A 27715-nucleotide genomic window follows, 5' to 3' on the forward strand; every position below is an offset into this window, starting at 1 on the left:
AAATTAACAAAGATATTCAGGACCTGAACTCAGCTTTGGATCAAGTACATCTGATAGATATCTACAAAACTCTTCACCCAAAAACAACAGAATATACGTTCTTCTCATCACCACATGGCACTTACTCAAAAATTGATCATACATGCAGAAGTAAAAAACTCAGCAAATGTTGGCTGGGCGCGGTGGCTCAAGCCTGTAACCCCAGCACTTTGGGAGGGCGAGACGGGCGGATCACGAGGTCAGGAGATCGAGACCATCCTGGCTAACATGGTGAAACCCCGTCTCTACTAAAAAATACAAATACAAAAAACTAGCCAGGGGAGGTGGCGGGCGCCTGTAGTCCCAGCTACTCAGGAGGCTGAGGCAGGAGAATGGCGTAAACCCGGGAGGCGGAGCTTGCAGTGAGCTGAGATCTGGCCACTGCGCTCCAGCCCGGGCGACAGAGCAAGACTCCGTCTCAAAAAAAAAAAAAAAAAAAAAAAAAAGGCCGGGCGCGGTGGCTCAAGCCTGTAATCCCAGCACTTTGGGAGGCCGAGACGGGCAGATCATGAGGTCAGGAGATCGAGACCATCCTGGCTAACACGGTGAAACCCCGTCTCTACTAAAAAATACAAAAAAACTAGCCGGGCGAGGTGGTGGGCGCCTGTAGTCCCAGCTACTCCGGAGGCTCAGACAGGAGAATAGCGTGAACCCGGGAGGCGGAGCTTGCAGTGAGCTGAGATCTGGCCACTGCACTCCAGCCTGGGCGACAAAGCGAGACTCTGTCTCAAAAAAAAAAAAAAAAAAAAAAAACTCAGCAAATGCAAAAGAACTGAAATCATAACAAACTGTCTCTCAGACCACAGTGCAATCAAATTAGAACTCAAAGCTAAGAAATTCACTCAAAACCACACAACTGCATGGAAATTGAATAACCTGCTCCTGAATGACTCCTGGGTAAATACTGAAATTAAGGCAGAAATCAAGAAGTTCTTTACTAATAAGAACAAAGAGACAATGTACCAGAATCTCTGGGACACAGCTAAAGCAGAGTTAAGGGGGAGATTCACAGCACTACATGCCCACATCAAAAAGCTGGAAATATCTCAGATTAACAACCTAACACCACAACTAAAAGAACTAGAGAACCAAGAGCAAACAAACCCCAAAGTTAGCAGAAAACAAGTAATAATCAAAATCAGAGCAGAACTGAAGGAGATAGAGACACAAAAAACCCTTCAAAAAAAAATGAATCCAGGAGCTGGTTTTTTTGGGAAAAAAATTAATAAAATAGACCACTAGCTAAATTAATAAAGAAGAAAAGGAGAAGAATCAAATTGACACAATCAGAAATGATAAGGATGATATCACCACTGGTTCCACATCAAAACAACCATCAGACAATACTATAAACAATTCTATGAACATAAAGTAGAAAATCTACAAGACATGAATAAATTCCTGGACACATATACCCTCCCAAGACTGAACCAGGAAGAAACTGAATCCCTGAATAGACCAATAATGAGTTCTGAAATTGAGGCAGTAATAAATAGCCTACCAACCAAAAAGAAGCCCAGGACCAGATGGATTTACAGCTGAATTCTACCAGAGGCATAAAGAAGAGCTGGCACCATCTCTACTGAAACTATTCCAAAAAATTGAAAAGAAAGGACTCCTATCTAACTCATTGTGTGAAGCCAGCATCATCCTAATACCCAAACCTGGTGGAGATACAACAGAAAAAGAAAACTTTAGGCCAATATCCCTGATGAACATTGATGCAAAAATCCTCAATAAAATACTGGCAAATCAAATTCAGCAGCACATCAAAAAGTTTATTCACCATGATCAAGTTGGCTTCATCTCCAGGATGCAAGGTTGGTTCAGCATATGCAAATCAATGAATGTAATTCATCACATAAGCAAAACTAAAGACAAAAACCACATGATTATCTCAATAGACAAAGAAAAGGCCTTCGAGAAAATTCAACATCTCTCCATGTTAAAAATTCTCAATAAACTAAGTATTGAAGGAACATACCTCAAAATAATCAGAAACCTATATGAAAAACCCACAGCCAATATCATACTGAATGGACAAAAGGTGGAAGCATTCCCCTTGAAAACCAGCACAAGACAAGGATGCCCTCTCCCACCATGCCTATTTGACATAGTATTGGAAGTTCTGGCTAGGGAAATCAGGCAAGAGAAAGAAATAAAAGATATTCAAATAGGGAGAGAGGAAGTTAAATAATCTTTGTTTGCAGATGACATTATCCTATATCTAGGAAATCCTATTATCTCAGCCCAAAAGCTTCTTAAACTGATAACAACTTCAGCAAACTATCAGGATACAAACTCAATGTGCAAAAATTGCTAGCATATTTATACACCAACAACAGGCAAGCAGAGAGCCAAATCATGAATGAAATCCACTTCACAATTGCTACAAAAAGAATAAAATACATAAAAATACAGCAGACAAGGGAAGTGAACAACGTCTTGAAGGAGAACTACAAACCACTGCTCAAGGAAATCAGAAAGGACACAAACAAATGGAAAAACATTCCATGCTCATGGATAGGAAGAACTAATATTATTAAATGGCCATACTGCCCAAAGTAATTTATAGATTCAATGCTATTCCCATTAAGCTGTCATTGACATTCTTCACAGAATTAGAAGAAACGATTTTAAAATTCATATGGAACAAAAAAAGAGCCTGAATAGCCAAGACAATCCTAAGCAAAAACAACAAAGCTGAAGGCATCATGCTACCCAACTTCGAACTATACTACAAGGCTACGGTAACCAAAACAGCATAGTATTGGTATAAAAACAGATACATAGACCAATGAAAAAGAACAGAGAACTCAGAAATCAGACCACACACCTACAACCATCTGATCTTCAACAACCCTGACAAAAACAAGCAATGGAGAAAGGATTCCCTATTTAATAAATGTTGTTGGGAAAACTGGTTAGCCATATGCAGAAAATTGAAACTGGACCCCTTCCTTACACCTTATACAAAAATAAACTCAAGATAGATTAACGATTTAAATGTAAAACTGAAAACTATAAAAACCCTAGAAGAAAATCAAGGCAATACCATTCAGGACATAGGCGCAGGCAAAGATTTCATGAATAAAACACCAAAAGCAATTGCAACAAAAGGAAAAATTGACAGATAGGATCTAATTAAACTAAAGAGCTTCTGTACAACAAAAGGAACCATCATCAGAGTGAACAGACAACCTATAGAAAATTTTTGCAATCTATTCATCTGGCAAAGGTCTAATATCCAGAGTCTACAAGGAACTTACACAAATGTATGAGAAAAAAAAAAAAAAAACTCCATTAAAAAGTGGGCAAAAGACGTGAACAGACACTTCTCAAAAGACGACATTAAAAAAAAAAAAAGAAAGGCTGGGCATGGTGGATTCATGCCTGTAATCTCAGCACTTTGGGAGACTGAGGTGGGTAGACCACCTGAGGTCAGGAATTCAAGACCAGACTGGCCAACATGGTGAAACCCCCTCTCTACAAAAAATATAAAAATTAGCTGGGCATGGTGGCACACATGTAATCCCAGCTACTCAGGAGGCTGACGCAAGATAATCACTTGAACCCAGGAGGCGGGGGTTACAGTGAGCATTGCATTCCAGCCTGGATGACTAGAGTGAGACTCCACCTCAAAAAAACAAACAAACAAACAAACAACAACAACAACAAAAAATGTGGCCAGTAAACAAACATGAAAAAAAGTTCAACATCACTGATCATTAGAGAAATGTGAATCAAAAACACAATGACACACCATCTCATGCCAGTCAGAATGACAATTATTAAAAAGTCCAGAAACAACAGATGCTGGCAAGGTTGTGGATGAAAAGGAATTCTTATACACTGTTGGTGAGAATGTAAATTAATTTAACCATTGTGGAAGACAGTATGGCAATTCCTCAAAGATCTAGAGATGGAAATACCATTTGACCCAGCAATCCCATTACTGGGTATATACCCAAAGGAATATAAATCATTCTATTATAAAGATACATGCATATGTATGTTCATTGCAGCACTATTCACAATAGCAAAAACATGGAATCAACCCAAATGCCTATCAATGATAGACTGGGTAAAGAAAATGTGGAACATATATACCATGGAATACTATGCAGCCATAAAAAGGAACAAGACCATGTCCATTTAAGAGTCATGGATGGAGCTGGAAGCCATTATCCTCAGCAAACTAATGCGGGAACAGAAAACCAAACACCATATGTTCTCACTTGTAAGGGGGAGCTGAATGATGAGAATGCATGGACACAGGGAGGGGAACAACGTACACTGTAGGGGTTGGGGGAGGGACAGCATCAGGAAGAATAGCTAATGGATGCTGGGCTTAATACCAAGGTGATGGGTTGATCTGAGCAGCAAACCACCATGGCACACGTTTACCTATGTAACAAACCAGCACATCCTGCACATGTACCCTGGAACTTAAAATAAATGTTGAAAGAAAAAAATAAAAATAAAAATAAATAAAATAAAATGTTGCCACCCTATCTCCCAGGAGGAGATACCTCCTAGATGAGAATCAAAATCAAAGACAAGCCCAGTGTGGTGGCTCACACCTGTAATGCCAACACTTCAGGAGGCTGAGGCAGGAGGATTACATGAAGCCAGAAGTTCAAGACCAGCCTGAGTAACATAGCAAGACCCTATCTCCATAAAAAATTTAAAAATTGGCTAAGCATGGTGATGCCCGCCTGTGGTCCCAGTTACTCAGGAGGCAGGAGTATCACTTGAGCCCAGGAGTTGGAGGCTGCAGTAAACTACAATCACACCACTGCACTCCAGCCTGGGTAACAGAGCAAGACTCTGCCTCAAAAAAAAAAAAAAAAAAAAAAAAAATCAAAGCAAAGCGACAGTAATCACATAAAATTTAATGACTGATAATGGTAATATTAAGATTAGTATTAGACATTTCCTGTAGGAAGAATTCAGTTATTAGTTATTACTAATATTGAAAATAATGAAACTAGGGAACTATATCATAGATTAGTGCTTGTAACAATGTTAATGACTACTTAATGAAGATGGTTAAAATCAGAATATCTCAGAAATAACAACATTGAACTTAATTTTCATCCCTTCTGACATTCGAACCACCTTTTATCCAAAACTTACGTGGTGTAGTCATTTTTGCGAAGATAGGAGTCACAGTATCTTCCAGTTGTTGTCTCTGCTCAAAAAGCTCATTAATGGAAGCTTCTGTATGGGTTTCCAACCACTCATTTTTTGCACGGCATGCACTGAGGATGGTATTCTAGGGACAGAAATACAGAGTTTGCTCTCCACTTATTTACTGAAAAATAAAACTCAACAGTGTCTCTAAACCAGCACGTGTTCTGCTGGTTTAAAACCAGCAGAGGGGCGGAGCAAGATGGCCGAATAGGAACAACTCCAGTCTCCAACTCCCAGCGCGAGCGACACAGAAGACCGGTGATTTCTGCATTTTCAACTGAGGTACTGGGGTCATCTCACTAGGGAGTGCCGGACAATCGGTGCTGGTCAGCTGCTGCAGCCTGACCAGCGAGAGCTGAAGCAGGGCGAGGCATCGCCTCACCTGGAAGCGCAAGGGGGAAGGGGATCCGTTTTCCTAGCCAGGGGAACTGAGACACACAACACCTGGAAAATCGGGTAACTCCCACCCCAATACTGCGCTGTAAGCATACAGGCATTCCAGGAGAATATATCCCACACCTGGCCGGGAGGGTCCCACGCCCACGAAGCCTCCCTCACTGCTAACACAGCAGTCTGCCGCGATCTATCCGCAAGGCAGCAGCGAGGCTGGGGGAGGGGCGCCCGCCATTGCTGAGGCTTAAGTAGGTAAACAAAGCCGCTGGGAAGCTCGAACTGGGTGGAGCTCACAGCAGCTCAAGGAAGCCTGCCTGTCTCTGTAGTCTCCACCTCTGGGGACAGCGCACAGCTGAAGACCAACAGGGGAAGTAGCGGGAGCCGGTGCAGACGCGAACGACTCTGTCTGACAGCTTTGGGGAGAGCCGCGGATCTCCCAACGCGGAGGTTGAGATCTGAGAACGGACAGACTGCCTGCTCAGGTGTGTCCCTGACCCCTGAGTAGCCTAGCTGGGAGAAATCCCCCACTAGGGGCAGTCTGACACCCCACACCTCACAGGGTGGAGTACACCCCTGAGAGGACACTTCCAAAGGAAGAATCAGACAGGTACACTCGCTGTTCAGCAATATTCTATCTTCGGCAACCTCTGCTGCTGATACCCAGGCAAACAGGGTCTGGAGTGGACCTCAAGCAATCTCCAACAGACCAACAGAGAGTCCTTCTGACTGTCAGAAGGAAAACTATCAAACAGGAAGGACACCTATACCAAAACCCCATCAGTTCGTCACCACCATCAAAGACCAGAGACAGATAAAACCACAAAGATGGGGAAGAAGCAGGGCAGAAAAGCTGGAAATTCAAAAAATAAGAGCGCATCTCCCCCTGCAAAGGAGCGCAGCCCATCACCAGCAACGGATCAAAGCTGGTCAGAGAATGACTTGGACGAGAGGAGAGAAGAAGGCTTCAGTCCATCAAACTTATCAGAGCTAAAGGAGGAATTACGTACCCAGCGCAAAGAAACTAAAAATCTTGAAAAAAGAGTGGAAGAATTGACAGCTAGACTCATTAATGCAGAGAAGATCATAAACGAAATGACAGAGATGAAAACCATGACACGAGAAATACGTGACAAATGCACAAGCTTCAGTAACCGACTCGATCAACTGGAAGAAAGAGTATCAGCGATTGAAGATCAAATGAATGAAATGAAGCGAGAAGAGAAACCAAAAGAAAAAAGAAGAAAAAGAAATGAGCAAAGCCTGCAAGAAGTATGGGATTACGTAAAAAGACCAAATCTACGTCTGATTGGGGTGCCTGAAAGTGAGGGGGAAAATGGAACCAAGTTGGAAAACACTCTTCAGGATATCATCCAGGAGAACTTCCCCAACCTAGTAGGGCAGGCCAACATTCAAATTCAGGAAATACAGAGAACGCCACAAAGATACTCCTCCAGAAGAGCAACTCCAAGACACATAATTGCCAGATTCACCAAAGTTGAAATGAAGGAAAAAATCTTAAGGGCAGCCAGAGAGAAAGGTCGGGTCACCCACAAAGGGAAGCCCATCAGACTAACAGCAGATCTCTCGGCAGAAACTCTACAAGCCAGAAGAGAGTGGGGGCCAATATTCAACGTTCTTAAAGAAAAGAATTTTCAACCCAGAATTTCATATCCAGCCAAACTAAGTTTCATAAGTGAAGGAGAAATAAAATCCTTTACAGATAAGCAAATGCTTAGAGATTTTGTCACCACCAGGCCTGCCTTACAAGAGACCCTGAAGGAAGCCCTAAACATGGAAAGGAACAACCGGTACCAGCCATCGCAAAAACTTGGCAAAATGTAAAGACCATCGAGGCTAGGAAGAAACTGCATCAACTAACGAGCAAAATAACCAGTTAATATCATAATGGCAGGATCAAGTTCACACATAACAATATTAACCTTAAATGTTAATGGACTAAATGCTCCAATTAAAAGACACAGACTGGCAAACTGGATAAAGAGTCAAGACCCATCAGTCTGCTGTATTCAGGAGACCCATCTCACATGCAGAGACATACATAGGCTCAAAATAAAGGGATGGAGGAAGATCTACCAAGCAAATGGAGAACAAAAAAAAGCAGGGGTTGCAATCCTAGTCTCTGATAAAACAGACTTTAAACCATCAAAGATCAAAAGAGACAAAGAAGGCCATTACATAATGGTAAAGGGATCAATTCAACAGGAAGAGCTAACTCTCCTAAATATATATGCACCCAATACAGGAGCACCCAGATTCATAAAGCAAGTCCTTAGAGACTTACAAAGAGACTTAGACTCCCATACAATAATAATGGGGGACTTCAACACTCCGCTGTCAACATTAGACAGATCAACGAGACAGAAAGTTAACAAGGATATCCAGGAATTGAACTCATCTCTGCACCAAGCGGACCTAATAGACATCTATAGAACTCTCCACCCCAAATCAACAGAATATACATTCTTCTCAGCACCACATCGCACTTATTCCAAAATTGACCACATAATTGGAAGTAAAGCACTCCTCAGCAAATGTAAAAGAACAGAAATTATAACAAACTGTCTCTCAGACCACAGTGCAATCAAACTAGAACTCAGGACTAAGAAACTCAATCAAAACCGCTCAACTACATGGAAACTGAACAACCTGCTCCTGAATGACTACTGGGTACATAACGAAATGAAAGCGGAAATAAAGATGTTCTTTGAAACCAATGAGAACAAAGATACAACATACCAGAATCTCTGGGACACATTTAAAGCAGTGTGTAGAGGGAAATTTATAGCACTAAATGCCCACAAGAGAAAGCAGGAAAGATCTAAAATTGACACTCTAACATCACAATTAAAAGAACTAGAGAGGCAAGAGCAATCACATTCAAAAGCTAGCAGAAGGCAAGAAATAACTAAGATCAGAGCAGAACTGAAGGAGATAGAGACACAAAAAACCCTCCAAAAAATCAATGAATCCAGGAGTTGGTTTTTTGAAAAGATCAACAAAATTGACAGACCGCTAGCAAGGCTAATAAAGAAAAAAAGAGAGAAGAATCAAATAGATGCAATAAAAAATGATAAAGGGGATATCACCACTGACCCCACAGAAATACAAACTACCATCAGAGAATACTATAAACGCCTCTACGCAAATCAACTAGAAAATCTAGAAGAAATGGATAATTTCCTGGACACTTACACTCTCCCAAGGCTAAACCAGGAAGAAGTTGAATCCCTGAATAGACCAATAGCAGGCTCTGAAATTGAGGCAACAATTAATAGCCTACCCACCAAAAAAAGTCCAGGACCAGATGGATTCACAGCTGAATTCTACCAGAGGTACAAGGAGGAGCTGGTACCATTCCTTCGGAAACTATTCCAATCAATAGAAAAAGAGGGAATCCTCCCTAACTCATTTTATGAGGCCAACATCATCCTGATACCAAAGCCTGGCAGAGACACAACAAAAAAAGAGAATTTTAGACCAATATCCCTGATGAACATTGATGCAAAAATCCTCAATAAAATACTGGCAAACCGGATTCAGCAGCACATCAAAAAGCTTATCCACCATGATCAAGTGGGCTTCATCCCTGGGATGCAAGGCTGGTTCAACATTCGCAAATCAATAAACGTAATCCAGCATATAAACAGAACCAAAGACAAGAACCACATGATTGTCTCAATAGATGCAGAAAAGGCTTTTGACAAAATTCAACAGCCCTTCATGCTAAAAACGCTCAATAAATTCGGTATTGATGGAACGTACCTCAAAATAATAAGAGCTATTTATGACAAACCCACAGCTAATATCATACTGAATGGGCAAAAACTGGAAAAATTCCCTTTGAAAACTGGCACAAGACAGGGATGCCCTCTCTCACCACTCCTATTCAACATAGTGTTGGAAGTTCTGGCTAGGGCAATCAGGCAAGAGAAAGAAATCAAGGGTATCCAGTTAGGAAAAGAAGAAGTCAAATTGTCCCTGTTTGCAGATGACATGATTGTATATTTAGAAAACCCCATCGTCTCAGCCCAAAATCTCCTTAAGCTGATAAGCAACTTCAGCAAAGTCTCAGGATACAAAATTAATGTGCAAAAATCACAAGCATTCTTATACACCAGCAACAGACAAGCAGAGAGCCAAATCAGGAATGAACTTCCATTCACAATTGCTTCAAAGAGAATAAAATACCTAGGAATCCAGCTTACAAGGGATGTAAAGGACCTCTTCAAGGAGAACTACAAACCACTGCTCAGTGAAATCAAAGAGGACACAAACAAATGGAAGAACATACCATGCTCATGGATAGGAAGAATCAATATCGTGAAAATGGCCATACTCCCCAAGGTTATTTATAGATTCAATGCCATCCCCATCAAGCTACCAATGACTTTCTTCACAGAATTGGAAAAAACTGCTTTAAAGTTCATATGGAACCAAAAAAGAGCCCGCATTGCCAAGACAATCCTAAGTCAAAAGGACAAAGCTGGAGGCGTCACGCTACCTGACTTCAAACTATACTACAAGGCTACAGTAACCAAAACAGCATGGTACTGGTACCAAAACAGAGATATAGACCAATGGAACAGAACAGAGTCCTCAGAAATAATACCGCACATCTACAGCCATCTGATCTTTGACAAACCTGAGAGAAACAAGAAATGGGGAAAGGATTCCCTATTTAATAAATGGTGCTGGGAAAATTGGCTAGCCATAAGTAGAAAGCTGAAACTGGATCCTTTCCTTACCCCTTATACGAAGATTAATTCAAGATGGATTAGAGACTTAAATGTTAGACCTAATACCATAAAAACCCTAGAAGAAAATCTAGGTAGTACCATTCAGGACATAGGCATGGGCAAGGACTTCATGTCTAAAACACCAAAAGCAACGGCAGCAAAAGCCATAATTGACAAATGGGATCTAATTAAACTAAAGAGCTTTTGCACAGCAAAAGAAACTACCATCAGAGTGAACAGGCAACCTACAGAATGGGAGAAAATTTTTGCAACCTACTCATCTGACAAAGGGCTAATATCCAGAATCTACAAAGAACTCAAACAAATATACGAGAAAAAAACAAACAACCCCATCAAAAAGTGGGGAAAGGATATGAACAGACATTTCTCAAAAGAAGATATTCATACAGCCAACAGACACATGAAAAAATGCTCATCATCACTGGCCATCAGAGAAATGCAAATCAAAACCACAATGAGATACCATCTCACACCAGTTAGAATGGCAATCATTAAGAAGTCAGGAAACAACAGGTGTTGGAGAGGATGTGGAGAAATAGGAACACTTTTACACTGTTGGTGGGATTGTAAACTAGTTCAACCATTATGGAAAAGAGTATGGCAATTCCTCAAGGATCTAGAACTAGATGTACCATATGACCCAGCCATCCCACTACTGGGTATATACCCAAAGGATTATAAATTAGTCTACTACAAAGACACATGTACACGTATGTTTATTGCGGCACTTTTCACAATAGCAAAGACTTGGAATCAACCCAAATGTCCATCTGTGACAGACTGGATTAAGAAAATGTGGCACATATACACCATGGAATACTATGCAGCCATAAAAAAGGATGAGTTTGCGTCTTTTGTAGGGACATGGATGCAGCTGGAAACCATCATTCTTAGCAAACTATCACAAGAAGAGAAAACCAAACACCGCATGTTCTCACTCATAGGTGGGAACTGAACAATGAGATCACTTGGACTCGGGAAGGGGAACATCACACACTGGGGTCTATCATGGGGAGGGGGGAGGGGGGAGGAGGGAGGGATTGCATTGGGGAGTTATACATGATATAAATGATGAATTGATGGGAGCTGACGAGTTGATGGGTGCAGCACACCAACATGGCATAAGTATACATATGTAACAAACCTGCACATTATGCACATGTACCCTAGAACTTAAAGTATAATAAAAAAAAATAAAATAAAATAAAATAAAATAAAATAAAACCAGCAGAGTTCTAAATCAACCAAACTTTCTGTGATGATAGAAATATTCTGTACCTGCATTGTCCAATACAGTAGCCATTAGATATAAATAGCTATTGGGCACTAGAAATGTGGCTAGGGTGACTAAGGAACTACACTTTAAATTTTATTTAATTTTAAATAATTCAAATTTGAATAGTCACATGTGGCTAGTGTCTATTATATTGGACAGTGCAGCTCTAACATTAGTGGAATATGAGCACAATAAAACTCACCATCAAGAGTCATGAAGCCTGGTACCATTCTACACTTTCTCCCTAATTCTTCATTTTTGTTAAGCCCTGTGACTAAAAGAAGTACTTGCAAAGACCAGAAAAGAATAGGTGGATGGTATGAGTTGCATGCAACTCAAAAGACAATGCTGATATTTTATTCCCTCTCAAATGGTTCACAGGAGGAAGTTCAAGAAATACAAGAAAAGCTCCACCTTACTGAAAATCTCTCAGTTTGCACTGTAAAATTATCTCATTGCACATATGCAGCAAATTTCTGATGTCTGATTTAAGATGTTTATTGTTCTATGGTCTGTAATAATAAAGATAAATAAATACATTTGTGGTATGTCCTGTCCACACTGTTAAATAACAAGCAGTAGACATGCAGAAGTATGTAGAAGGAAGTAGACTTAGAGGTGTCCATAATATCTTATTAAGGAGAAAAAAAGTAAAATTGAATAATATATATAAGTGTGATCTCATTTTTATAAAAACAAAATCTTTCATAAAATTCCTATTATGTGTATGGATACATATGATTATATAAGTGACAGGAAAAACATAACACAAAATTGTTGTTAGAACCACAGAGTGGGTAATAAGAATAGAAATAGAAAAGGAAAAACCATTAGGCTTGCTTTAGACATTTTGATTTTTTTCTAATTATTACTATGTATACATAATAATTTCTAGTTCAAATAATCAAATTTTTTAAAATTAAAATAAGAATGTCCTAGTAACTAGTTTGACAAAGCACTATTTCTTTGTGTCAGGAAAATTTTGCTTTTTGCAGATCTGATAGCTCCAAAAGCTATTCTAATAGATTTTTTCCTACATTTTATTTGTTTCACAAGAGATTTTGTAGAGCACTCTACAAGACACAAGAGAAAATGTATAACTTATCAAATGCTTAGACTTGGTGATATCTTATAGTTTTAGCAATACCCAATTCTTTTTCATCTGAATAATAGGTCACAGGAAATTCACAGAGCATCCTGCACAAAAATATAGGAAATAATTTAAAACCAAAACACATTTCTGATACCCTCAGTATATTTTTTAAATGCACATTCAGAGCACTAAACTATTCCACAGGGAATGCTTAGATAGTACTTAGAGTGGGCAAGTGGGCTTTAAAATTACTATGTTTACATCTGTGTATTTTTTTCCCATTCTGGAAAATTTGACACATTAAATAATATGCAGTATGTTTGTACATGTACATATATACCAAAATATATAATGTATATCTCAGTTTTGAAGCAAAATAATGAAATGAATATTTACATTGTATTATTTTGGACCCTACTACTCAACAGAAGAACCAGAACACTACCAGTACTATTAATGCAGCTTCTGTCCCTCCCCATACCACTCCCCTGACTGCCTTCAAGAGATAACTCTGATCTGTGATCTGTGCTTATCCCTTTGCTTGACTTTTTAAATAGTTTTACTCCCATATGTAGGCATCTCTAAATTACATAGTTTGTAATTGCTTGTTTTTGAGCTTCATAAAAATCTATGTAGTCTTTGATTTTTTTTTTTTTACTCAATATTACATTTCTAAGATTCAGCCATGTCGCTAGTTTGATACTTAGTACATCTCTATGTCACTCTTTAATACTATTTATTTTAGTTTTGATCAGACTATCCTCTATTAGAGGTTTATAAAGAAAGGAAGGGAAGGTAGGAGGGAAGAAGGAAAGAAAGAGGGAGGAGGGAGGAAGTAAGGACAACAACCTGCCTTTAGAACATCAGTGCAAAAATTAAAATGTAAGACAAAATTCTCAAAACACCACAGAACAAGCAATAATCACAATACAGTACCTTGTCTTCCTTAAGGAGTTTCCCTGATCCCTTTTCAGTGTCAGTAACAGCTAAAGAGACTTTTGCAATATATTTTTTCAGAGTCAGTCTTGCATCTGAAAGAATGGACAGAAACACACACATGACAAGACAAAGACAAGAGGCAGAGCCAGATAGTCAAATGGAAGCCTCCACTCTCCACCCCACCCCACAGAAATACCAAATTGAACAACTATCCATACATAAAAAGGACCAACATGAGAACCAAAAATCAGGTAAGCAATCACAGTACCTCATTTTAACATCATATTAAGGAAAGAGGCACTGAAGAGGGTAGGAAAGACAGTTTTGAACTGCCTACACCACATTTTCCCCATACCCCTGGCAATGGCCACACAGTGCAGACAGAGAATCTATGCTTGAGGGAGGGAGAGCACAGTGATTGTGGGATTTTGCACTATAGCTCAATGCTTCCCATCATAGTAGAAAGCAACATGGGGCAGAATTCAGCTGGCACCCATGGATGCAGCATTTAGACCAGCCCTAGCCAGAGGGGACGCACATCCCAACAGTTGGAATCTGAGTTCCAGCAGGCCCCACCACTACAGGCTAAAGTGCTGTGGGGTCCTAAATAAACTTGAAAGGCCATCTATGCCACGAGGTCTGCAATTCCTGGGCAAGTCCTAGTGCTATGCAGGGATCAGAGCCAGTGGACTCGGGGTACACATCACCTAGTGAGACACCAGCCTGAATGGCCATGAGAGTGCTTGCCACCCCTCTGCCAATCCCAGGTGACATAGCTTACAGCTCTGGGAGAGACTCCTTTCTTCTGCTTGAGGAGAAGAGAGGGAAAAGTGAATAACACTTTGTCCTGCAACTTGGATAGATACCAGCTCAGCCACAGTAGAACAGGGCACTAAGCAGAGTCCTGAGGCCCCATTCCAGGCCCTAACTCCAAGGTGATATTTCTAGACATATCCTGGGCCAAAAGGGAACCAGCTGCCTTGAAGGGAAGGACCCAGTCCTGGCAGGATTCATCACCTGCTGACTAAAGAGCCCTTGGGTCCTGAATAAGCATCAGTGATACCCAGGCAGTATTCACCGCGGGCCTTGGGTGAGACTCAGAGCCATGCTGGCTTCAGGGGTGACCCAGAACATTCCCCAGCTGTAGTGACTATGGGGAGAGACACCTTCTGCTTGATAAAAGGAGAGGGAAGAGTAAATGGGACTTTGTCTTGCAACCTGGGTACCAACTCAGCCACAGTGGGGTAGCACACCAAGCAGGATCCTGAGGTCCCTGATTCTAAGCCTGGCTCCTGGAGAGCATTTCTGGGTCTTGCCTGGACCTGGAGAGCCCACTGCCCTGAAGGTAGAGACCCATGTTGGGCAGTATTCACCACAGGCTGATTGCAGAGCCCTTGGGCTTTGAGTGAATATCAGCAGAAGCCAGGTGGTACTTGCTGTGGGCTTGGGCAGTGGTTGCCGCATGGAGAGACTACTCTGTTAGAAGAAAGGGGAGAGGAAAAGTGGGAAGGACTTTGTCTTATGGCTTGGGTGCCAGCTCAGCTGCAGTAGAACAGAGTACCAGCTAGATTCCTAAGGTTCTTGACTCCAGGACTTGACTCCCAGATGGCATCTCCGGACCCACCCAGAGCCTGGGGGAACTTGCTGCCTTTAGGGAAGGACACATGCCTGGCTGTATTTGCCAACTGCTGACTGTAGATCATTGGGCCTTGAGTGAATATAAGCAATAACCAGGCAGTGGTCACCACAGGCGTTGGGCAAGACCCAGTGCCATGCTGGCTTCAGGTCTGACCCAGGGTAGTCCTAGTGGTGGTGGCCACAGGGGTGCTTGTGTTACCCCTCCCCCAGTTCTAGGCAGCTCAGCACAGAGAGAGAGACTGTTTGTTGAGGGGAAAGTAAGAAAAGAAAAAAAGAGTTTCTGCCTGATAATCCAGGGCATTTTCCCACATCTTATCCGAGACCACCAAGACAGTATCTCTACAAGTCTGCAAGAGCCACAGCGTTACTGAGCTCGGGGTGCCCCCTAATGCAGATACGGCCAGAGTAACCAAAAACTTAGATCACAACACCCTTCAAATACTTAGAAAGGCTTCCCTAGAAGGACAGGTACAAATAAGCTCAGACTGCAATACCTACAATAAATACCTAACTCTTCAATGCCCAGAAGCCAATGAATATCCACAAGCAAGAAGATCAGTCAGAAAAACAGGATCTCATCAAACAAACTAAATAAAGCCCCAGTGACCAATCCCAGAGTGAAAGAGATATGTGACCTTTCAGACAGAGAATTCAAAATAGCTCTTTTGAGGAAACTCAAAGAAATTCAAGATAACACAGAGAAAGAATTCAGAATCCTATCAGATAAAATTAACAAAGAATTTGGAACAATTTAAAAGAATCAAGCAGTAATTCTGGAGCTGAAAAATGCAATTGACATACCAAACAATGCATGAGAGTCTCTTAACGGTAGACTTGATCAAGCAGAAGAAAGAACTAGTAAGCCCAAAGACAGGTTATTTGAAAATACAGTCAGAGGAGACAAAAGAAAAAACAATAAAAAACAATGAAGCACTCCTATAAGATCTAGAAAACAGCCTCAAAAGGACAAATCTAAAAGTTACTGGCCTTAAAGAAGAGGTAGAGAGAGATCAAGGTAGAAAATTTATTCAAAGGAATAAATTTATTCAAAGGAATAATATTAATAAAAAAAGAACTTCCCAAACCTAGAGAAATATATCAATATTCAAGCACTAGAAGATTATAGAACACCAAGCAGTTTTAGCCCAAAGAAAACTACCTCAAGATTTAATAATCAACCTCCCAAAAATCAGGGATAAAGATCCTAAAAGCAGCAAGAGAAAAGAAACAAATAACATATAATGGAACTCCAATACATCTAGCAACAGACTTTTCAGTAGAAACCATATAGGCCAGGGGAGAGTAGCATGACATATTTAAAGTGCTAAAGGAAAATAACTTTTACCCTATAACAGTATATCCATGAAAATATCCTTCAAACACATCAGAGAAATATTTTGCCAGGCAAACGAAAGCTGAGGGATTTCATCAACACTAGACTTGTCCTAGAAGAAATGCTAAAGGGAGTTTTTTAATCTGCAAGAAAAGGATGTGATTGAGCAATAAGAAATCATCAGAATATATAAAACTCACTGGTAATAGTAGGTACACAGAAAACCACAAAATACTATGTATGATATTGTAATTACAGTGGGTAAACTACTCATATTTTGAATAGAAAGACTAAAAGATTAACTTATCAAACATAAGAATTTTCAAGACATAGACAGTACAATGGGATATAAATAAAAACCACAAAGAGGTAAACAGTTGGAGGGGAATGAAGTTAAAATGTAGTTTTTATTTGTTTTTCTCTTCGTTTGTTTGTTTATACAATCTATATTAAGTTGTCATCAGTCTAAAATAATGAACTATAAGATACTATTTGAAAGTCTCATGGTAATCTCAAATCAAAAAACATACAACAAAGCTGGGCATGGTGGCTCACATCTATAATCCCAGCACTTTGGGAGGCCAAGGCAGGTGGATCACTTGAGGTCAGGAGTTTGAGACCAGCTACTCAAAATACAAAAATTAGCTGGCATGGTGGTGCATGCCTGTAATCCCAACTACTAATGAGGCTGAAGCAGGAGAATCACTTGAAGCCAGGAGGCAGATGTTACAGTGAGCCAAGATTGTGCCACTGCACTCCAACCTGAGTGACTCTGTCAAAAAAAAAAAAACAAAAACAAAAAAAAAACAGAGACACAAAAAATAAAAAGCAAGAGATTAAAACATACTATCAGAGAAAATCACCTTCACTAAAAGGAAGACAGGAAGGAAGGAAAGAAGGAATATAAGACCACAAAACAACCAGAAAACAAATAGCAAACTGGCAGGAATAAGTCCTTACTTGCCAATAATAACACTGAATGTAAATAGACTAAACTCTCCAATCAAAAGACACAGAGTGGTTGAAAAGATAAAAATCAAAGATCCAATTATCTGTTACATATAAGAAACACACTTCACCTATAAAGACACACATAGGTGGAAAATAAAAGGATAAAAAAGATATTCCATGCCAATGGAAACCAATACAGAGCAGGAGTAGTACACTTATATCAGACAAAATAGATTTCAAGAAAAAAACTATGAAAGAGACAAAGAAGATCATATATAACAATAGAGGGGTCACTTTAGCAAGAGGATATAACAGCTGGGAATATACATGCACCCAACATTGGAGCATCCAGATATTTATTTATTTATTTATTTATTTATTTATTTATTTATTTAATTTTATTTTTTTTTTTTTTTTTTTGAGACAGAGTCTCGCTCTATCGCCCAGGCTGGAGTGCAGTGGCCGGATCTCAGCTCACTGCAAGCTCTGCCTCCCGGGTTTACGCCATTCTCCTGCCTCAGCCTCCCGAGTAGCTGGGACTATAGGCGCCCACCACCTCGCCCGGCTAGTTTTTTGTATTTTTTAGTAGAGACGGGGTTTCACGGTGTTAGCCAGGATGGTCTCGATCTCCTGACCTCGTGATCCACCCGTCTCGGCCTCCCAAAGTGCTGGGATTACAGGCTTGAGCCACCGCGCCCGGCCTGCATCCAGATATTTAAAGCAAATATTATTAGAGCTAAAGAGAGAGATAGACCCCAATACAATAATAGGTGGAGACTACAACACCTCACTTTCAGCATTGGACAGATCATCCAGATAGAACATTAAAAAAAGAAACATCAGACTTAATTTGCACTACCGACCAAATGGACCTACTAGATATTTACAGAACATTTCATTCAATGACTGCACAAGGCACATTTTTCTACTCAGCACATGGATCATTCTCAGAGACAGACCATATATTAGGCCACAAAAAAAGTCTTAAAAGTTTCAAAAAAAATTAAAATTATATCAAGTATTTTCTCTGACCACAGTGGAATAAAGCTAGAAATTAATAACAAGAGGACTTTTGGAACTTATACAGCACATAGAAATGAAACAGTATGCTTCTGAATGAACAGTGTGTCAATAAAGAAATTACTAATAAGAAGGAAATTTTTTAAATTCTTGCAACAAATGAAAATAGAAACACAATATACCAAAACTATGGAATGCAATGAAAGCAATACTAAGAGGAAAGTTTATAGCAATAAACGCCTACATTAAAAAAATACAAAAACTTCAAATAAACACCTTAACAATACATCTTAAAGAACTAGAAAACCAAGAGCAAACCAAACCCAAAATTAGTAGAACAAAATAAATAAAAAACATCCTAACAAAAATTAATGAAATTGAAATTTTAAAAAAATTTCAAAAGATCAATGAAATGAAAAGTTGGTTTTTTGAAAAGATAAACAAAATTGGCAAACCATTAGCCAGACTAAGAAATAAAGGCCCAAATTTTAAAAATCAGAAAAAATGAAAAAGAAAACATTACAACCAATTCCACAGAAATTCAAAAGATCATTAGAGGCTACTATGAGCAAATATATGCCAATAAATTGGAAAACTTAAGATAAATGGATAAAGTTCTAGACACATACAACCTATGAGTTTAAACCATGAAGAAATCCAAAACCTGAATAAACCAATAACAAGTAACGAGATGAAAGCTGTAATAAAAAGCCTCCAAGCAAAGAAAAGCCCAGGACCCAATAGCTTCATGCTGTTTTACCAAACACTTAAAGAACTAATACCATTCCTACTCAAACTATTCTGAAAAATAGAGAAGGAGGAAATACTTCCAAATACATTTTACAGAGCCATTATTACCCTGATACCAAAACCAGATGAAGATACATAAAAAAAAAAAAAAAAAAAAAAAAAAAAAAAAAAAAAAAAAAAAAAAAAAAAACCTCAAAACTACAAGCCAATCTCCCTGATGAACACTGATGCAAAAATCCTCAACAAAATGCTAGCAAACTGAATTCAACCACACATTTAAAAGATCATTCATCATGACTATCATCATGACCAAGTGACATTTATCCCAAGGATGCAAGGATGTTTCAACAAATGCAAATCAACTAATGTGATACATCATATCAACAGAATGAAGGACACAACCATATGATCATTTTAATTGAGGCTAAAATTTAATATTGCTTCATGTAAAAGCCCCCAAAAAACTGGGTATAGTAGGAACATACATCAACACAATAAAAGCCACATATGACAGACCCACAGCTGGTGTAATATAGAACAGGAAAAACTGAAAGCCTTTCCTTTAAAATCTGGAATAAGACAAGAATGCCCACTTTCACCACTGTTATTCAATGTAGTGTTGGAAGTCTTACCTAGAGCAATCAGAGAATAAAATAAAGGGCATCCAAATTGGAAAGGAGGAAGTAAAATTATCCTTGATTCCAGCTGATATAATTTTATATTTGGAAAAGTGTAAAGACTCCACCAAAAAAATTATTAGAACTGATAAACAAATTCAGTAAAATTGCAGGATACAAAATCAACATGCAAAAATCAGTAGTATTTCTATAGGCCAACAGTGAACAATCTGAAAAAAAAAAAAAAAATCAAGAAAGTAACCCCATTTACAATACGTACAAAGAAAATAAAATACTTAGGAATAAACTTAACCCAAAAAGTGAAAAATCTCTATAATGAAAACTATAAAAGACTGATGCAAGAAACTGAAGAGGACACAAAAAATGGAAAGACATTCCATGTTCATAGATTGGAAGAACTGATATTGTTAAAATGCTCATACTACCCAAAGCAATGTACAGATTCAATACATTGGTATCAAAATACTAATGATATGCTTTGCAGAAATAGAAAAAACAATACTAAAATTTTTATGGAACCAAAAAGACCCAGAATAGCCAAAGACATCCTGAGCAAAACAAAAACAAAAAAACTGAAGGAATCACATTACTTGACTTCAAATTATACTATAGAGCTATAGTAACCAAAACAGCATGGGACTGGCCTAAAAACAGGCACACAGACCAATGGAACAGAATGAAGAACCTAGAAATAAATCCATAAACCTACAATGAACTCACTTTTGACAAAGATGAAGAACATACATTGGGGAAAGGACAGTCTCTTCAATAAATGGTGCTGGGAAAACTGGATATCCATAAGCAGAAGAAACTAGACCCCATCTCTCACCACATACAAAAATTAAATCTAACTCAATTAAAGACTTAAATATAAGACCTCAAACTATGAAACTACTATAAGAAAACATTTGAGAAATGTTGCAGGAAGTCAGGGACCCCCAACGGAGGGACCGGCTGAAGCCACGGCAGAAGAACATAAATTGTGAAGATTTCATGGACATTTATTAGTTCCCCAAATTAATACTTTTATAATTTCTTACACCTGTCTTTATCGCAGTCTCTGAACATAAATTGTGAAGATTTCATGGACATTTATCATTTCCCCAATCAATACCCTTGTGATTTCCCATGCCTGTCTTTAATCTCCTAATCCCGTCATTTTCTTCATAAGCTGAGGAGGATATATGTCGCCTCAGAACCCTGTGATGATTGTGTTAACTGCACAAATTGTTTGTAGAGCATGTGTGTTTGAACAGTATGAAATCTGGGCACCTTGAAAAAAGAACAGGATAACAGCAATCTTCAGGGAACAAGCGAGATAAGACTTGGAGCCTGACTGCGCAGGTGAGCCAGGTGGAATAGAGCCATATTTCTCTTCTTTCAAATGCAAATAGGAGAAATATCGCTGAATTATTTTTCTCAGCAAGGAACATCCCTGAGAAAGAGAATGCGCCCTGAGGGTAGGTCTATGAACGGACCCCTTAAGGCGGCTGCCTTTTATGGTCGAAGCTGAAGGGATGAACTAAGCCCGGGTCTCCTGTAGCGATCCCAGGCTTATTAGGAGGAGGAAATTCCCACCTAACAAATTTTGGTCAGACAGGTTATCTGCTCTCAAACCCTGTCTCCTGATAAGATGTTATCAATGACAATGCGTGCCCGAAACTTCATTAGCAATTTTAATTTTGCCCCATCCTGTGGTCCTGTGATCTCGCCCTGCCTCCACTTGCTTTGTGATATTTTATTACCTTGTGAAGCACATGATCTCTGAGACTCACACCCTATTCGTTCACTCCCTCCCCTTTTGAAAATCGCTAATAAAAACTTGCTGGTTTTATGGCTTGGGGAACATCACGGAACCTGCCAATGTGTGATGTCTCCCCCGGACACCCAGCTTTAAAATTTTTCTCTCTTGTACTCTTTCCCTTTATTTCTCAAACCAGCCAAGACACCTAGGAAATAGAAAAGAACCCACGTTAACTATTGGGAGCGGGTTCTCCCAATAGGGAAACTCTCCAGGATACTGGTCTGGGCAAAGATTTTTTCAGTAATACCCTACAAGCAGAGGCAACCAAAGAAAAAATCAACAAATGGGATTATGACATGAAAAAGCTTCTGCACAGCAAAGGAAACAATCAATAAAATGAAGAGACAACCCACAGAATGGAAGAAAACTACCCATATGACAAGGGATTAATAACCAGAATATATAAGGAGCTCTAACAACTCAATAGGAAAAAAATCTAATAATCCTATTTTTTAAATGGGCAAAAGATGTGAATAGACATTTCTCAAAAGACATACAAAATAGCAACCGGTAAATGAAAAGGTGCTCAACATCACTGATCATCCAGAGAAATGCAAATCAAAACTACAATGACATATCATATCACCATAGCACTCCACAGATACAGACACATAGATTTAGATAGATACAATTATTTTCTGTATCCCACTACTAGAAAGTAAACTCTACGAAGGTTAATGATTCTGTTTTGGGCTACACTGTGTACGTATTCTCAGCTCCTAGAACAGTGTTTAGCACACAGTCAGCACTCAACAAATATTTGTTATATGAATGCTTACACAAAATGTCTTTGCTTATTATGTTTCCCCAATCTTAGATATTCTCTCTACACTGCTGCCTACAAAAATTCTACTCATTCTTTAAAGCCCACTCACATATCTTTTTCTGCAAAATTTCCTAATTCCCCCAAGTGGAACTCATTGCCCTCTCAACAGTTATGTGTTTATAATTTTATTTACTTATAACTTTTTATATTTACTTTTATATTTATTTTTTATAATAAAATCAGAATCATTTTAATTATTACATTGGTTTTTGCTTTTACCTCCAGATTGTACACTCCTTAAAGGCAAGGTCTACGTCCCATCTTTTCATCATACACCATGCCACCTTCCTCACCCCTTACCCACTACCTGATAGGACCACATCACCACCACAGGAATATATTATAAGGGATAGGCACTCAATATTTGTTGAACTATTTGAAGGGAAGGACATTCCCAAACAAAAAAATAAAAGCAGATACTAGGTTATGTGAAGTGGTATACTATTTTTTAAGTAAATGTAAAACTGCAGTGCTTCAGAAGAAAGGTTAGAGGTGATATGAGTGAATTATTTCCATAAGATTCTATTAATATGACTATAGTTGAATTTATTAGCTAACAAAATATTAGTAAAGTGTTCATTTTAAGGAAAATTGAAGAAGCTGAAACCATTCTGGCAAAACAACAACACAACAACAACAAAAAAGTATCTTTAAGAAACTCAATGTGATTGGTCAGGTGACACCTTTTAGTTCCAATGTGGTTCTTTATGATGTCACTGAACTTACCCCTGAGTCACTATGACTGATAATGTTACAATGATCATCAGTGTATCCTTTGCTGGGCATATTTTGCTGACTGGCAAGGTTATATGAAGTGCTTTTATTGAAGCACCATTTTAGCTAATAGCTCATGGTATTTTCTGCTTCCCTTCATAGGGAATTTAGCTATTTTATTTTATTATTTAGCTAATTTAGCTATTTTAAAATAGCTAAATTTTAGCTACTTTTTTTTTCAGTTGACAAAGAAGGATGTCTAATCAAGGACTATCACTGATTTTTTCTCTGTTGCTTATCTGCTTCTTTGGGGAGAGTTTCTGCATTTGTGATAGAACTATCTGGGCAAAGGTTGGATGGGAGATTCTTCCAGAAGAAGTACATAATTGGAAATTTAAGTGTTCTCCATCTCACCGTCTGCCTTATCTTCTGGATAAACTATGCTGCGACTTTGCTAACATGGATATATTTCACGGCTGTTTATATCTCATTTATAATTTATTACAAGCTCTCTTTTTCATCTTATTTGTTTTGTCTGTGCATTACCTGTGGATGAAATGGAAGAAACACCAAAAAAAGGTGAATTCATGATACAAGTAGTAATAGTTACAAAATCTCTAAGGGTTTAGAACATAGTATTACCAGTTTCTTTGAGAGAGGGTACCGTGTTTTATTCCTCATTGTAATCTTCCCCCAACTTCCCATTCATCCCCAGCATCTAGCACAGTGTCTTGCTCATACTAGGTGTTGAACAAATGTGTACTGAATTAGAAGGTCCTTAGAATTATCTAGTCCCCTCTACTTCAAGTTACAAAACACAACAAAAAAAGTAGTGTGCTACCATTCGGAAAATGTATGGAAAATCAAGTTATCTGTCTGGGTCCTTAGGTAAGTCATTTGTTCTTTCTCAGTTGCATCATCCATAAAAGGATCTGTAACGAGAGATCTCTTAGAACCCTTCCAGATGTATCTAAGAAATCTAAGTACAAAAGTTGTCATGTAATTTTTATATGGGCTATAAACTAATAGCTAATAGTAAACCAACTTTCTGGGAAATGGAGTTTTTAAACTATTATATAATTTCCCACTTTGCCAATAGATGACATCATAGTTTCAGAGGCAACCTTAAAAGCTCTTTGATCAAAAAACAAACAAAACCTCATTGACCTTCAGAAGAATTAGATATTTATAAATGTTTTCTTATTTTTAAAATGACTGTTACTTTATGGTATTATACCTTGAGGTTCTTTAGTAAAGGAATACATTTTGCTAATCAAATAATTTCTCACAAGAGAGTACCCTAAACATAGGACACACTAATTGTTTGCTGATGGTGATAAGGATCATATATGTGGCATACAGATAACATTTCCTCTGCATTTATACCTTTCTTCTATAGTAACCTTCCTTTTGTATAAATAATTGATGTGTGCTGTTTTAATAAAGTTTCTTTACACATTTAGAACACAAATTTAATTTGAACTATATTATTAACTATACTATAGTATTGAACTCTACTATTTTATGTAGATAAAATCTATATTGTTTTTCCCCTTTTAGCTGAAAAACCAAGCCTCATTAGAAAAACCTGGTAATGATCTAGAAAGCCCATTCATCTACAACATTGACAAAACACTCTACAGAGTGGCAACCACAGCATCAGCGATATACAAGATCTGGGATCACAGGTCTTACCATCCTTCCTCTAAGAAAATTAAGCACTGCAAATTAAAGAAGAAGAGTAAAGAAGAAGGAGCCAGAAGACACTAAATATATGCATATGCAAATGTAGCTTAGTCAAATATAGAGATCACAAAAGAAATCTATCATCTAAAGATAAAAATGGTTCTTTGGAAACCTTTATAAGTTTTTTGCCACAATCTTTACTAAAATTTTCCAAAGAAGCCTGGGTTGAAATGTTGCTTCCATTCAATTAAAAAATAACCCAGACTTACTAAAGTACCAGAGAATAAATTGTATACTGTAGAAAATGAAATAGAGGTTCCTCTTCAAAGGGACTTTCCTCCCAGTCTAATTCAGAATAGAAAGTAACCTCTCTTAGAAGCAAAATTTACTCAAAGACCCAAGCTAATATTGTTAAATTCTGCTAACTGTATTAAAGAAATCAATATACTGTGTTCTTAGCTCCCACATTTTAGCCTAGATATTTGCCCTGGCATGCCTGAACAGGTCCAAGCAAGCATTAGGTCATAGCCTGTTCCTCTTTCCTTATTTGGAAGTGTTTTTGCCTCTCTCAGCATTCCACAAGTTACTTCCTCTCTTCCTTTGTTCTCCTCTGCCTTTGCCTCTTTTGGGAAGTTCTAAGTTGCTAGCCAGTCAGGTCAAGTACAGAATGTGGGGTCCCATTCCAGCCAATGGAAACTGGACACAGCAGTAGGGTGGACGCATCAGGTTATAAACGACTCTGTCTCTTTTGTTCGTGTGTGGCAAGACTGCTAGCAAGCAGCACCCTTTCTGCAGAAAGTAAACTAGCCTTGCTGAGAGATCCTTTGTCTCAGTGTTGATTTTTTGCGACACTGAGCACCTGTTCCCAACAATTTGGTGGCCCATAGGGGATTAACATTCCCCTCTGGGACAGTCTTTGGTCCTCTCTCATGGGGAGGTGCCCTGCCACCCATTGCAGCAGCCCCAGGAGGACAGCCAGGACCTACCTGATGCAAGGAATATAGTTGGATTCTCAGCAACACGGGGAAAGAGAGAGGCTTGTGGAACTGCAGGGATCAGGTGACTCCATGCACAGGCCAAGGTAGGAAAAGCTGCAAGAGGGTGGCAAAGTACTTCCTTGGTGGTCAGCTTTTGGAAGCTGAGTGTGTGTGCATGACTGATTACCAGTCTGTTGCTGGACAGAGTGCGTGAACACAAACAGGAAGGGTGTAAGGAACCTCCAAAAGGGAAAAGGAGGAAGGTTAACCTCCCAGGGAAAGAGAATCGGCGAGACATCTCTGGTACAAGAGATTGAGCCTTTTGGCAAGCCTTTAAAGATGGGACAGCCAAGATATCCCCAGTCTGAAGGATCTGGGGGATTGAGCCTTCCCGGGAAAAGAACAGGCGAGACATCCCTAGCACAAGGGATTGGGCCTATCTAGGATTCAACATGGGAAAAGACTTGGCAAGCCTCCAAAGGAAGGGAGGGCAAGAAGCCTCTAGTAGGAGAGGTTGAGCCAAGCCCCTCTCCCCCGTTGCCACTGCCACTGCACCCAGGAGTGCTAGAAACCTCCAGCAAGGAGCAAGGGGGGTTGAAAGCTCCAGGGAAAGGGCCTATTCTAGTCAGGCATCACCCAAAAACTTCAAGATAGGAAATGTTTCGAGTAAGACAGGGAAGATAAAGACCCGTGGCTATAGCAGTATTAGCTGAAGAAAGTAGAAAATTAACCTATGGGGGGAAATAAACTGCAAGCATACCCCACCAAGTTAGAGCTATTTTAAATCAAAAGCAGGAAGGTGGCTTACTGACTCCAGAATATTGAAATAGAAGGCTATTTTGCTAGAAAAAGATGATTTCACCTTGACTACTGATAATTCGCTCAACCCAGCAGGTTTCTTGGCAGGAGACCCAAATTTAAAAAACACTTGTGTCTAGATTTCACTACCAAACAAAAGTCAGGCCAGATCTAGGAGAGGTCCCTTTTAAAACAGGGCGGCACTGGTTTATAGATGGTTCCTCCAAAATAGTCAAAGTAGAAAAACATAATTGGTATTCAGTAATTGATGGAGAAACGCTTGAAGAAGTAGAGTCAGGAAGACTGCCCAATAATTAGTCTGCCCAAACCTGTGACCTGTTTGCACTCAATCAAGCTTTGAAATATTTGCAGAACAAAGAAGGAACTGTTTATACTGATTCTAAGTATGCCTTTGGAGTGGTACATACAGTTAGAAAAATTTGGGCTGAGCAAGGTCTTATTAACAGTAAAGGCCAAGATCTAGTCCACAAAGAACTAATTGTTCGTGTCCTAGACAATCTCCAGTTGCCAGAAGAGATAGCTATTGTACATGTCCCAGGGCATAAAGGACTTTTATTTCACAAGTCAGGGAAATAACCAAATGACCTTGCAGGTCAGATAACCAAACAAGCTGCTGTTTCTTCTAAAATGCCTTTCACTTAATTCCTTGCCTTCCTTCCCCTACTGCAGTCCCCATCTTCTCTTCCACTAAAAAAGGAAAAGTTAATAAAAATAGAAGTTAAGAGAACACAGAAGGAAAATGGATATTGCCAGTTCAAAGGAAGATGTTACCCAAACCTCTCATAAGGGAGGTCTTAACCACAGTTCTCAGACTTCACAGGTGTATAGGAATTTATACCCTAGCC

General features: G+C 39.1%; 2 protein-coding genes across 2 annotated transcripts in view; one reads left to right on the forward strand and one right to left on the reverse strand.

Annotated features, from left to right (window-relative positions):
- ANKRD45 (ankyrin repeat domain 45) overlaps window positions 1–27715 on the reverse strand; it is a 63001-nt gene that overhangs the window by 7379 nt on the left and 27907 nt on the right. Inside the window, exons 4-5 of the mRNA XM_010367366.1 lie at window positions 13712–13806; window positions 5179–5317 (exon numbers count right to left, since the gene is read on the reverse strand). Of these exons, the coding sequence (XP_010365668.1) occupies window positions 5179–5317; window positions 13712–13806 (234 nt within the window). The remainder of the gene's footprint in view (window positions 1–5178; window positions 5318–13711; window positions 13807–27715) is intronic.
- TEX50 (testis expressed 50) lies at window positions 23459–25251 on the forward strand. The gene is made up of 2 exons (XM_010367365.2): window positions 23459–23967; window positions 24949–25251. The coding sequence occupies exons 1-2, from the start codon at window positions 23644–23646 to the stop codon at window positions 25156–25158; spliced, it is 534 nt and encodes a 177-aa protein (XP_010365667.1). The 5' UTR covers window positions 23459–23643; the 3' UTR covers window positions 25159–25251.

This window comes from Rhinopithecus roxellana, chromosome 8 (genome assembly GCF_007565055.1).
Source record: "Rhinopithecus roxellana isolate Shanxi Qingling chromosome 8, ASM756505v1, whole genome shotgun sequence".
Lineage (NCBI taxonomy): Eukaryota > Metazoa > Chordata > Mammalia > Primates > Cercopithecidae > Rhinopithecus > Rhinopithecus roxellana.

Coding starts and splice junctions, on each gene's coding strand:
- TEX50 (XM_010367365.2), top strand. CDS start 23,644: ATGTCTAATCAAGGACTATCACTGATTTTTTCTCTGTTGCTTATCTGC. Junction 23,968..24,948: donor GGAAGAAACACCAAAAAAAG/GTGAATTCATGA, acceptor TTCCCCTTTTAG/CTGAAAAACCAAGCCTCATT.